The 12,994-nt window shown below is 37.1% G+C and overlaps 1 protein-coding gene across 1 annotated transcript in view; it reads left to right on the forward strand.

Moving 5' to 3' along the window:
• Positions 1-12,994, forward strand: part of LOC139980775 (uncharacterized) — a 71,863-nt gene that overhangs the window by 6,032 nt on the left and 52,837 nt on the right. The window contains exon 2 of the mRNA XM_071992700.1: positions 3,490-4,411. Coding sequence (XP_071848801.1) covers positions 3,524-4,411 — 888 coding nt within the window. The 5' untranslated portion in view covers positions 3,490-3,523. The remainder of the gene's footprint in view (positions 1-3,489; positions 4,412-12,994) is intronic.

Raw genomic sequence — 12,994 nt, forward strand, 5'->3', positions numbered from 1 at the left:
ATGTGTGGAACTTGCTCAAAATGCCACAAAATAACAACCCTAATGTCAAATGACCTTTAAAACACTCTGTTCAATTAAGAGCAACTGTTGTCCGATCCTGTGCTATATCAGACAAGTTATTATTATTAGTAGTGGTAGTATTACACACTGTACTACCATACAGTATGAAACTGAATGAAGACCAGTTGGGGAGTTGAGCTACTGGACACTAAAACATACTCTTGATGGGACTGATGACTTGTGTGTAAACCATCAGCATTTTGATTTGAGTTATAAAGTACTAAAATTCTGAGAGGCACTGTAGTGGCTGTACCCTATACAGCACCGTACTAAATACAGTACATACATGTATGCTGTATATGCATCGATCGCCCTCTGTAGCATAATACTGTGCAATAGTTAGTTGTATACCATGGTTGCTAAGGCATCAAAATTTAAAAGACTCGGCTACTAGTTTGAAATTCGAAGTGCCTGGTACCCTCACAAATTATACTCTGCTTTACTTTACACTATAGTAGGCTGTATATTCTGTATTACACTCGGAAATGCTCATTCAAACGGTGGCATTTGGTTTTTCAGCGTGTGTGTGTGTCACATTTGATGATGCACAGGTAAGTCCATTTCAGTTGATATTTACAGTGTATGATGGGTGTGTAACTTGTGTTTGTTAAACGTGTATTTATGTTAGGTACTGTACAGTGTTTCGAAATGTTCCACTATCGTTCTAAAAGTCTCGAGGTACAGATTTTACAACATTAGCTATTTGGATGACTCGGTGGATTGATATATTTATATTTTTCAACTTCATAATTTTTTGGGGTGATATACAGTAGGGCTTCAAACTATATACTCTAATAGTAAGGGTTTTTACGAACAGTGCACTCTGTCAACATGAAACAAACAAGTTTGTGAAGAGGGAGTTGCCATTTAACTGCCTGATTGATTAGAATGTCAGCATCGCAGTTGAGGATAAACATTTAGCTAACAGGAAAAAGCAGCAAAATAGTTCTCTTTTCAAGCATGTACGTACCTGCATTCAAGTTATATGTCGACTGTTTTACAACAGAGTTTTAAATAATGCTTCACACAATGTAGTCTACAAATTTTTGTTTAAATTTTATTATGTTTAAATTTTATTATGTTTAAATTTTATTATGTTTAAATTTTATTATGTTTAAATGTTTAATTATGTTTAAATTACTGTATATGTACTATTCCCCAAGATTATGAAACCGTTGCAATTAACTATAAATTAATAATATTATAATGATACATATACTTTTTGTTTTGTCCTTGTATAATGCCCCTTTCATTCATAGATCACTAGTGAATATTTTAACAATTAGTACACAGTACACACTATACAATACAATGCCAATTTTATTGATTTGGTCAACATATGTGATTAGACCACAACCAGTATTCATACCATGAGTGGTCATCCCTCTGTTTGCTGGTTGTTTTCAAGTGCTGGGCAAAACTAGTAAACCAGAACTTGAAGTTATTTGCTTAGCTATTCTCAGTGATTGTCATTCTTTGTGTGGATACTGCAAGTTTTTGTTGACTATTTGATCGTTTGATTTGTCTGTAGTGATCCTGGTTAAATACACAGGGATTAATGAGGGCTTTAAATTATGACTCAAAGGACAACACACTGTAATTAGTCCAGATATTTATCTTACTTTGAATAATCAGGGATTAAACTAACAGTTTTAGAGATATATATATATATGTGAGATTGATCAACAATTAAATGAAGAAATTCTGAGGTGTTTGTGACTGCCTTTCAGCCTCAAGTTTGTCCCATCATTGCACTCAGTGTATCAATAACAGAGATTGCTTTCAGCTAATTGTCTGTTCCTCCCAGTCTCATACATATTTGTGTCTATTTTCAACCAGTTTTCCTTTTTCAGTCAAATTTTGTTGCCCACTTTCGCAAAATGGACATGTTTTCATTGACAAGTTTAGCCATATGGTGCATTAACACTGCCTTCACCCCTACAGCCACACACAGTGCATAATATACTTTTAACTGTACCTGTCGTGAAGGGAATGCATCATTCGCTACAAATTCCCATTAATTTTGTATCGGCTGTATCGCTGTCACATGACAATACTGTGCCCTGTGTCTGCATGATTCTTCATTCCAGTCAATTTCAAATTTCAATGCAGCTTTTAAGTCATGTGGTGGTGAAATGTGATTCATGAAGAATTACACAATTTTTTACCTTTGCAACATTTGTCTGCTGCTATAGTAACAACCACACATTTGCTCTGGTTACAATACATGCCAGTTGAAAGATAGATGAAAGCAACTGTGTATGTGTTGGCAAATGTTAGCACAATTTATACTAAGAGTTTTATCTAGAAGATCAAGACGATTCCTATAGAGGGTACACTTATCTTGTAGTCCAGGTTGTTTCTTTAAATCTTACCTAAACAAAGCCTAACATGTAAACTAAAATGTTTGTATTCTCAAGTTACCTCTCCTTTCATGTTTGCTTTCTGACATTCAAACCTCTTTATAAAAGCTTTATCTGCCCACTGTGATGGTAAGATGGCCTCTCATAAACTTTAATACTGTCAGTTCAGTAATGTTTGTTTGATAGAGATTAGGCTACATGCACAGACAGTAGCTATCTTCTGTTGTCATGGTTACATAAGATTCAGACAAGTTTGTGTAAGTTGTGTCACTCAGTTGGGATTCTTTTTGCAGTGGTTGACATGTACTGCTGTCATTTGTATGCACTTAAGGAACTCCTTTGCATATAGATTTGTTGTCAGCTATAATTCAAACCAGATGTCAGGTGACCCAGAAGGAAAGAGATAAAATTGACCTCTGATTTTAATTGTAATTTAAGTCTCTTAAAAAGCAAATTTGGAATTTTTTAGGGTGAGTTCAGAGCTGTGAAGCTTTTCTGTATGAAAAGGTTGGGCAGACTTTAGTCCATTTTCTGGAGGACCAGTAACTTGTCTCTCCTGCCCCTTTATCCTTTTTTGAACAAGCTTCTCCAATCTATGAGGATTGAAGTGTGAAGGGAAGTTGAAAACTGTATGCAGAACTGTGCATGGCATGAAGTAACAGTTTGATAATCATTCTGTACTCTTTGCTGTACATACGGTGGTTGTGCAAAGACAGGTTGGGATTGCAACAACGACCCCTACCTTTAAACTTATTGATAGTCTGTAATGATACCTTTTCATCTCTCATAAACAGTACTCTAAGAGGTCAGTGTTTCAGCACTCTACAGTACGTGGGCATTACTTTAGGAGGTCAGTGACTATCAGTGGTCAAAGTTTGTAATTGAAATTTGCTATTCACCGCTTAGGGACTCAGTGGCCAGTATAATTTACATTAGAAGACGGATAAGGAGGATGAAGGTTGTAAGCAGGGAGAAACGAACATTGATGCCTCCCAAGTCTTCTTTACAATTATTGATTCTGATCCTGAAATATGTTTTCATTTCTCTTGTTCTCTTATCTCCTCAGACAAATAGAGTAAAGCAGCAACGATGGTTGGACAATGGCAACCACAGATGATTGTAACAACGTCAATGCCAACGGAAAATACAGCGACCCTTACGATGAACGCTATAACATCCACTGGGAGGCCAAACCGATGCGGCCGTATAGAACTAAAGACGAATACCTCTACGCCATGCGTGAGGACTTGACGGAGTGGCTAAACGACCTGTACAGTTTAAAGATATCTCCCGAAGATTTCTTTGAAAGCTTAGATAATGGTGTCCTTTTATGCAAACATGGGAATAGGCTTCAGACTTTAGCATTGGAGTTTCGGCAGCTGAATAATGTCATCAACAACACAGAGATGGACTTCCATTCGGGGGACATCAAGTTTCGAGACTCTGCCAAGTCCGGCACATTCCAAGCCAGGGATAATATCAGTAACTTCATCCACTGGTGTAGGAACTGCTTAAAAATCAATAGTGTTCTTATGTTTGAAACAGATGATCTAGTCCTTAGAAAAAACGACCGTAGCTTTATTCTATGCCTCTTAGAGGTAGCGAGGAGAGGGGGTCTCGTGGGTATGCCCGTGCCTTTATTGGTCCAGTTTGAAAGGGAGATCGACAGAGAACTGAACGGGGAGACCCCTTCAGAGCCGGACTCTCTAGCCTCTACAGATGGGAGTGCTCCCAGTTCTGCCACCGCAACTGACATTGAGCCAGAGTCACCCTCGGAGGCCGACTCCGAGGGTCGGTCCATGGACACCTCACCAGAACCTCCAATACCCAAATCATCCAGGTCTCGAACAAGCATTCCAAAACGATTACCCTTCACTCCAAAGCGCCGCCAACCAAAGAACAAAAACGAGGTACAGGAAGAGGAAGATCCGGAAGAATACGTTCAGATCCGCCTCTCAGAAGCAGTTCTAAAGACTCTCGACGAAAGGGTGAGTAACTTTGACTAAGTTATGATGTCAGAGTTTTTCAAGTTTTAATCGTGTTGAGTGTTTTTTGTTCATTCCAAAATCTGAGTCCCCTTTTTTGAATGTCTTTTGAATCATGTACTAAACGACTGATCTACGATCAGCAATCTGCTCAACCAATCATGGACTGTAGTTCTGGTCATGTGGACCAGGAGAAAGGATAAAACATCTAATTTATGCAACAATTACTGCACTCCTCGCTTACCTGTCTTCTCACAACAACTGGACCCTCGCTCTACTGTCTCTGGAGTGACCTGGTAACCTTTGATAATGACCTTCCCTATTAACTGGTCACCTGTGGTCAACCAACTATACCTCCTCCTCATTCTACCAGCCAATTGTGTCTAGTTCATATAGAGCTGTCAAGATCTTTGTGTGTCTTGACTGTCGGTATACAACCGGCCTTAACCTACTTTTGCGGCTTCAAAGTTAGAAAATCCAGCGGAGAACAGATCCTGACCCTCCTGATAAGTATCATTTCCTTTTCTGGGCGCTTTTCGGCTGAGATAGTTTTCCCTCAGCTTTTCCGGTGATGTTACCTATACTTTTGAAATGGCCTTGGGTTTCCCTTGCATTACAGTATTGTAGCTTTTAGTTGTTTTTAAAGCCACATGAAACAGCTAATTTGCAAGTCTTACCATTAAACAATCGTACATTGGCTGCATCATAAAATGGTTCAGGTGACATTTGACTAAATCACCATTTTGCTACAATTGATTGGTTAATACCACAGGCATCACATACAGTAATCTTCAAAGGATGATAGATCACTTAGTTGTTTGTAAGGAAAATATAACAAGTTCCTTTTGCATAGCTGGCAAATGTTGTCCCATTAGACATGCATTTTGCTTTAAGCAATTAATCACATGTATGCAATCTTCAAATGAGGGCTGATTCAAACACTGGGCAACAAGCTCTTTTGGTGATACAGTCGGTATGCAGTAACTATTAAGAACTTGTCACCCAATGGGACTGCATTATGATCAGATTAATAACAGATGAAAAACATGCATATTAAACCCAAACTGCTGCCAATTGTTTTACTCAATTATAACAGGCATTTTCCTGTTTAATTGATAGATCCATAACCTACCCTTGGATGATTTCTTACAAAAGATCTAGACGCATTCTCTGAACAAGAAATGTATCGACCTGTGGTAATTGCATGCTTGCCTCCAAGCTTTAATGAACTGCCGATAAATTACATGTTAGAGAAAATCAAATGAAATTCCAGTCCTTTAATCGCTGGTGGTACCGCTCCCTCTGCTTCAGATCTTATATAGCAATGTAATTTACTCAGTTCAAGCTGTTTCCCAAATTTGATTAGGTTTTGATTATATGGCATATGCTTTTTCTAGCACATACATTGCCTCCAGCGAGCATATCGAGTGGACACCAGATTTTCTCATGGTTACGTCCTTTGGCAAGAGTGGAAGATCATACTGTACAGTACATTAAGTTGGTGTAAGCTGCAATGTTAATTGATGGCAGTACCTTTATCTCTTGGTCTATTATGTAGAGCAGCGTTTTGCATTTATTTTGATCAATTTTTTTGAAGCTGTCCGGATATTAACATCCCTTTGTTACAAAGAACTGTACAGTATAGTAGTTTGTTACCTGACCATGCAAGATCATTTAAGATACACAGAAAAAAAAGTTGAACATATTCCTGAATTGCCTCTGTGGGATTTAAAATTCTACTGTACTGAAGTACTATGGAAAAGTCTCTGGCTGATGAAAAGTTTTAGAATTTTAATGACATGATCAATTACTCTGTTTTAAATTGTCTGCAAGCTATTGTACATACAAGTGCAAGTAAAGAATGGTATACTCCTTTAAACTGGCATGCTACTTAGGAAATATCTCAAGTAGTTTGTTGGTGATTGCAAAGAAAGGTTTAATTTCCTAGGCTTAAGATGTATTGTGAAAATATTTCATTAAGGTTATAAGGTTATTTTTGGTGGGCTTCTTGTACAAGCTACGGCTTCCAAGCCCTTCCACCATTTTCTCTCCGTAATTTCCACTATTTTTCTTTTATATGATTTACTACTTATTATTTTCTTTGCATGGTATTGTCTTCACAGTCCTATTATTATATAAACATTGTGAGGAAATGGAAAAATAAATGAAAATGAAATGAAAATAACAAACAGACGTCTGAAAGCTCAAGATATATCCTTGCTTTGACAATAAAACCAAAACACTTTCCCCTACAGTCCACTCCTACTGCCCAATCAAAAAAGCTTCATTGATGAGCATACAGTATGTACTAATTAGATATTCTTTGCTTGTAATTGAAGGGTAGTACTTGACATTACTGTCTTTGAATATAGTTGGTAGAAATCGTTACCAGCTGATTTGCATAGGAAGTATTGTAGTACTTCGTATTCAGAGTACGAATTGGGACGTTACACCACAGACAGTAATAAGTAACATTGTGTGAGTAACTAACTCTCTTGAGTTATTAGTGTAATCCTATATAGTTGTTTTCACTATTACTGTAAGTAATAAATTAGAGACATGTAGCAAATTTGTAGAAAGGAGTTGTGTGTAAGATTAGGAAGTAACAAGGTGATCCCACTAAAGTTAGGTCACAAGAAAGAATCATAATTAGAGACTAGTGAATATTGATAGATAGATCTATTCTTTTCATAATTACAAACTGCTATGATCATAAACAGACAGTTGAAGGGAGGGGCAGAGGGGGGGGGGGTGGGGTGGGAGGGAGGATATACATAGAAAATGTAATTGCTTCAAAGTTGATTTGTGATAGTATCTAAATAATATATAATGTTTTAAAGTAAAAGAATACATGTGTTGGTGCCACTGTACCTGCCTGTCTCCCTAAAACCACAGTATTCTTTATCTGCTGTATATTTTGTGCGTGCAGTTCTCTTTAAAAGAAAATTGTTTAACAATGCTCTTTCATTATTTCATAAATTTCTAAAATTATGTAGACTGAAATAGAAGTAGTTCAAAATAATAACAAGTTTTATTATGTTGTTATATGGAGATGTGAATGTCACTATTAGTACTTGAATTGCCAACGTTTCACTATAAACATACTTTCACTCACATACATGTTCATTAATGTTCACACGCTACACCTGTCAAATTCCTCAATAAACAAATTGTCTGGCACAGATGTGTACATGTATACATGTGCATTTCGTCACATAGACACTCTTCACACAATACCTTTAGTTTCAAAGAAATTTAAAGGGGCATCCCCCTTAAAAATTTTCTTTTTTACAGTTTGCAGATGTGTTCAGCTTCCCCCCAAAAATGAGTAGATTTTTGTGTAGATTAAGAGGTCAATATTGGATATGGTGGACACATCTAGACTAAAATACATTTGTTCAGCCCGGATGACATTTGGACTAGGCACACTATTGTTTACATGTACAGTAATCAGTATGTACTCTAGAGATTACAGTACATGGGCAATAATCGGTCACGTAGACATTCTGCTAACCTTCACTTTCATCGGAACTTAACGGGAAAAAGGGGAGAAAAAACTTTCACTTTTCCTTTTTCTCTCTGAAACAACTTATTGGCCTAGTTATAGACCTGTGATTGAAAGCAGTTAAGTTGTTAATCTTATGCCCGATTGCAAAATGTCCCGTTGGTGTGAAAGTTCTGTGAATTTGCAGTGAAATTTATGTGTACGATACATACAAGCATTGCTTGTCATTCCAATACTTTGGTCACTTTTTCCTGTTCGCAGCACTTGGAATGATTCTCCAATCTCTTTCCAATCATTTCCTTCCTGGTGGCTTATCCCGAGTTGAAGATCATTCAGAAGTATACTTTCATACTGTAGGTGGTCTGACCTCTGATATCTACACGACTACACGGTTTTTGTTTCAATAATTCCAGGTATCAAGTCGATGTGGTTACTGTATTGTCACAAATATATAATGTCAGGAACAGCACATTGCTTGAAACGTAATGTAAAAAACTTATTTTCCAACTGTACAAAACTTATTTGTCCATTTCAATACCTTGAGGTTGGTTCTTAGTTAGGTAAAAATGCAATTAAATGCCTGAGATTACGAGTTAATTAATTACTAGTCGTCTGTAAGGATGAAATTTGTTAAACAACTCCATTCAAGTAGAATTAGGTATCAAGCTATTTCTCACATGCAGTAATACAGTAAGTATATGGGGAGTTGTACAAGTTTCCCTAATTTTCTTAAACTGAACCTATCATTGAATGTACAGTATCTGGTGAGAAAACTCCTTCCTAACCTTTGAAAAGAAGCAAATTGATTCATTAAAGACTGTAGGTCACATCACTCATGGACCCATTTTCTGTTTACTACCAAGTAGCAACTTCCCTTGCATACTGTAGTATTCTTATTGTACTGTACTTTGAAGGTATAATTTGTTAATCTGTACAGCTTTCGTCCTTTGAGCTGTGTTTGTCACCATGATCAACTATTTTGATTCCACCAACCCTGGCAAGAGGCCTCTTCCACTAGTTTCCAATAATTCTTCTACTATACGTCCTTTGCTTTGTTCTAGTAAATGATTTACGACTTCTTAGCTCCTTTATCCTCTCCCCCTCCCCCTCCTCCCGCCCTCTTCAACACACCCCTCTTTTTCAACATACTTTTTAAAGATGATCATATTAATTAATTCTGCATATTTCAACTTGATAAATCTGAGATATTCATTCAGATAATTTGATTTTTTATCTTTGTCTGTCAGCCCCTCTCTGTCTTTGCCCTAATTATTTTTTGATGCTATCCCTGCCATTGTATCTTTTGTTCCTGCTTGCATATATTAATTTCAACAACTTCCCCTGGCGGCTCTCCTTTGGACTGTCCGAGTAATTATTTTGGTCGTCTCCAGGCAACCTTGTTTTTAGAATATTTTCACTAATGTCTTTAATAGCTCCTTATCACAATAAAAGATCATAGTTTTGATGTTGGCGGCGAATACTTTAAGAAAAAAAAAACCCTTTATCACAGGGCGGTGCGAACTTTTTGCAGCTATATATATATATGCCGCCAAGGGCAACATGCCTTCCAGGCCTTGAGACAGTAGAAAGAAACAAAGGAATTGAAACCATTGTTTTGAAAACCAACACATACAACTTTTGTACAGTAACTCTCATAATCAGAGGGAGTGCTAGCTGTGAGCAGTTTTTAAAGCTGTCTTCAGCTTATTTGAATGGCTCTCGAGGTAGGGAATCTAGGGATAGCTACTGTACATGTTAAAGAAAGAAAAAACCCTCTTGCAAGCTTCAAGCTGAGCGTACATGTGTAAAAACATTCCTTCTTCCGTCTCTGTGAAATAGAAAAAAGATCATAGACAACAAATTATAATTTAATATTTACAGCAATTTCATCGTTTATTGATTGTGGAGTAAGAAGACCTTGCTTAGAAGTATGTTAAAGGAGAGTGCAGCATACTGTCATCCCATCCCTCTTCCCCCTCCCACCCATGCCCACACAGTACTGGCCCCACCACCTCTCACTACCCACCACCTATTCACTCCTCAACTTTACTGGGAATTACAGTGGCTGTTGTTCAGTACACTTCGACTAGGTAACCTTAATGAGGGGCAAGAATATGGCCAAATTGGTAAGATCGAATACATGCGCTGAATACTGTACATCACTTACAACTACTAACAAGTATGCAGCCATGGGGTTATTATTTGTCTTTTGGAGATGATAAATTTCATACCAATTTAAGTGAACTACTATACATTTATATGTAGGTACACTCAATGTGAATATATACAGTTGAAGAGAGGACACAGGTAAATTGCTCAAAATTGAATTAATTAACTTACTGTACCTTTACTGTAGCCACATTTCACCTAACATGGGGTGGGGTTAGAACTATATGTTAATCATTGGGCAGTACTAGAAAATGAAACGTGCAAGGCATGAAAACAAAATAGTTCTTTGAAGTAATTTTAATGGCTTTTGTACAGTAAATATTTTGCATATAGTACTTCCTTAAATACGTAAGAACCTGTGCACAGGTGTTTCATATTCAACACATTTATCATTCTTCTGGAATTTTCTCATTTTCAGCGAAACGTTTCAACGTAGGGTACAGTATGATAGATAACCTCATTGGTTATTGCGTGCCATTTCTGTGTGTGATTTCAAGTTCAGTCAATTTATAGGCAAAACTCTTGTCGGGAAGCAGTATCAGTATGAAATAGTGTGTACATACAGGTGTATTCTGAGTGTAAGCATACATGTACAGTATGTGTGTGTCACAGTGTTTGTTGAATTCACTACTCATGCATGGTACGTTACCTACGTGAAGGATGATTACAATTCTTATGGAGCAGACTCTATATGCTAATGAACCTTGGGATGGTTTCAATAGTATTGCGTAAGGTGTCATATAATTAAACCTCGTCCGTCTGTGGCAACAACGCTGCTAAACCGAAGCGAGATTAAATATGATCATCACTCTCACGGATGTACGTGTGCACGGTCTTCACACTGGTCGATTCTTTGAAAACAATCTTTGAAAACGATCTCTTTCCTCACTCGCAGGGACACGTGTGGCTCAAATGTCGACAAAAATCTGCTGTTTATATTTCATGAATATCCTGCATATGTAACAAGCACATTCACGTTTATTTTCAATTCCCTGTTTGTAAGATAAACATATCAGCCACAAGACATTGTAAAAACAGGAATTGAGGAATTGAATGACGCCACAGCAGTTTTTTACATGGACAAAGGAGAACTGAGTTCGTAGCATTGATAGCTGTATGCCTGTAATACAGACTTACAAATTTTCGTATATTTTTCCTTTGTGTACAGTAGCTTCATGCTCAGTAACTCCCAGCTTTGTCATCTTTTGTTATAACCTGACAAATATAACAGAAGGAGTACAATGGACTATATAACATGTATGATTCATCAGCTGATATTTAAAGAGCAAATGCTTTACCATTTAAATCCAATGACGGTACAGTAAAGTATAGAAATCTATGGATGCACTGTCAACAGAGTGTGTTGGCTTGTTATTTCAGCAAGTTTACTGTATGGTTCCAAAAAATCAAAAGGGGGTTTTGTTTGCTCACATGTGATTGTATTGACTTGGAATTGATTTAATCGTGTGGAAATCTGTTTGCACTAGTAACAAAGGATATTACAAGTATTTTCATACCAAAAAACGTCAAAATGCAGTTGAACTTGATGTATTGATATTCCTTGTTCTATAATTGACTGCATTCCTCTGTTACCTGTCTCCTATACATGTACAGTATGCACTCCCATCTACCCTCATAGCCTACTGTAGATAACAACTGGTATATTATGTTCTTGCACTGTTCCCTCGATGGCCTTCTCTGGTTCACTGACCAGAGAGAGGTATTCTGGTGAAACTGCGCTGTAAATCTCTTGTCCAGTAAAGTTATATGGAGAAAGACAAATTTTATGGGGTGCTACAATATCCGTTGTTTCTGCAGATCCCGTCAGGGGAAGCGAAAGGATTAGTGTTGGAGATGGATCAGCAAACTAAGGGTGGAAATTAATCTGCTTCTCCATATTTATACTCTTCTGTCCATTTCTGTGTTTGGTAAAATCATTTCTGGGTATTCAACATTCGAAACTGGCATGTTTTCGTTGACCTGGATGAAAAATTGATCACAATTCAATATGCTAGCCCTTATAGTTTTTGTTTTTTTGTCTATTAAAGCATTACCTGTACTTACAAGAAGAGTAATTAAACACCCAAACCTGCTAAAGTACTGAAATTATGTTTTGGGTAATTACAAAAAATAGTTTCTTCATTTCTGGACAGTATTTGGGAGCTGAATTCGAAAGATGTCATCAAAATGTAAAAAAAAAAACTGCTCTAGTTGTTGAGACTGTAATGAACAAACCTGGATGATTCCATGTGATATATCCCATAAATTTCAGTGCTGAACACTAGGCTTACTGTTACAACCTGTCTCCAGTGGTACAGTATTGCATCTACTGTACCTAACCTAACAAAAATGGGTAACAGTTAAGGGCCCTCTGTGACCCATTTTAAGGTCACTGACCACTTCCTGTTCCTGTCTGAATCTACCCGTTTAGAACTTGACAACCTATAATTCAGCAGAGTACAAGTGGGAAGATCTTGCTAGCTTTTATCTGAAGTGTATAGATCTGAAGTGAAGAGCCTGCGTAAGTTTTTAATTCAGGACTATATAAAGGTAAAACCATTATGATTTCACTTCACTGCTCCATTAAAGCAACGCTCTCTGACAATGTCATATGATTTGGTTCGCAATAAACCTTTACAAATATGATTAACTGTACTTAAGGTATGTGTAGTCAGCACCTAATGTAAAATGCAAGTACATAATGGAAAGGCCACTTGACTTTGTGGAGAGAGTTTTATATTGAATATTACTCAGTTGACTTAGAAGGTTAAACAGGGACATGATGCAATAACCTTGGTGGAAGGAGGTAATACCTGTTCATACTTGTAACAAACAATTTTGATTGATCCTTTCATTCCATCGGTTTATATGTTTCGTCAGCTTTCCATATTTCCACTTTCAGTTTATCGTCC

The sequence above is a fragment of the Apostichopus japonicus genome, chromosome 15 (assembly GCF_037975245.1).
Source record: "Apostichopus japonicus isolate 1M-3 chromosome 15, ASM3797524v1, whole genome shotgun sequence".
Taxonomy (NCBI): Eukaryota; Metazoa; Echinodermata; class Holothuroidea; order Aspidochirotida; family Stichopodidae; genus Apostichopus; species Apostichopus japonicus.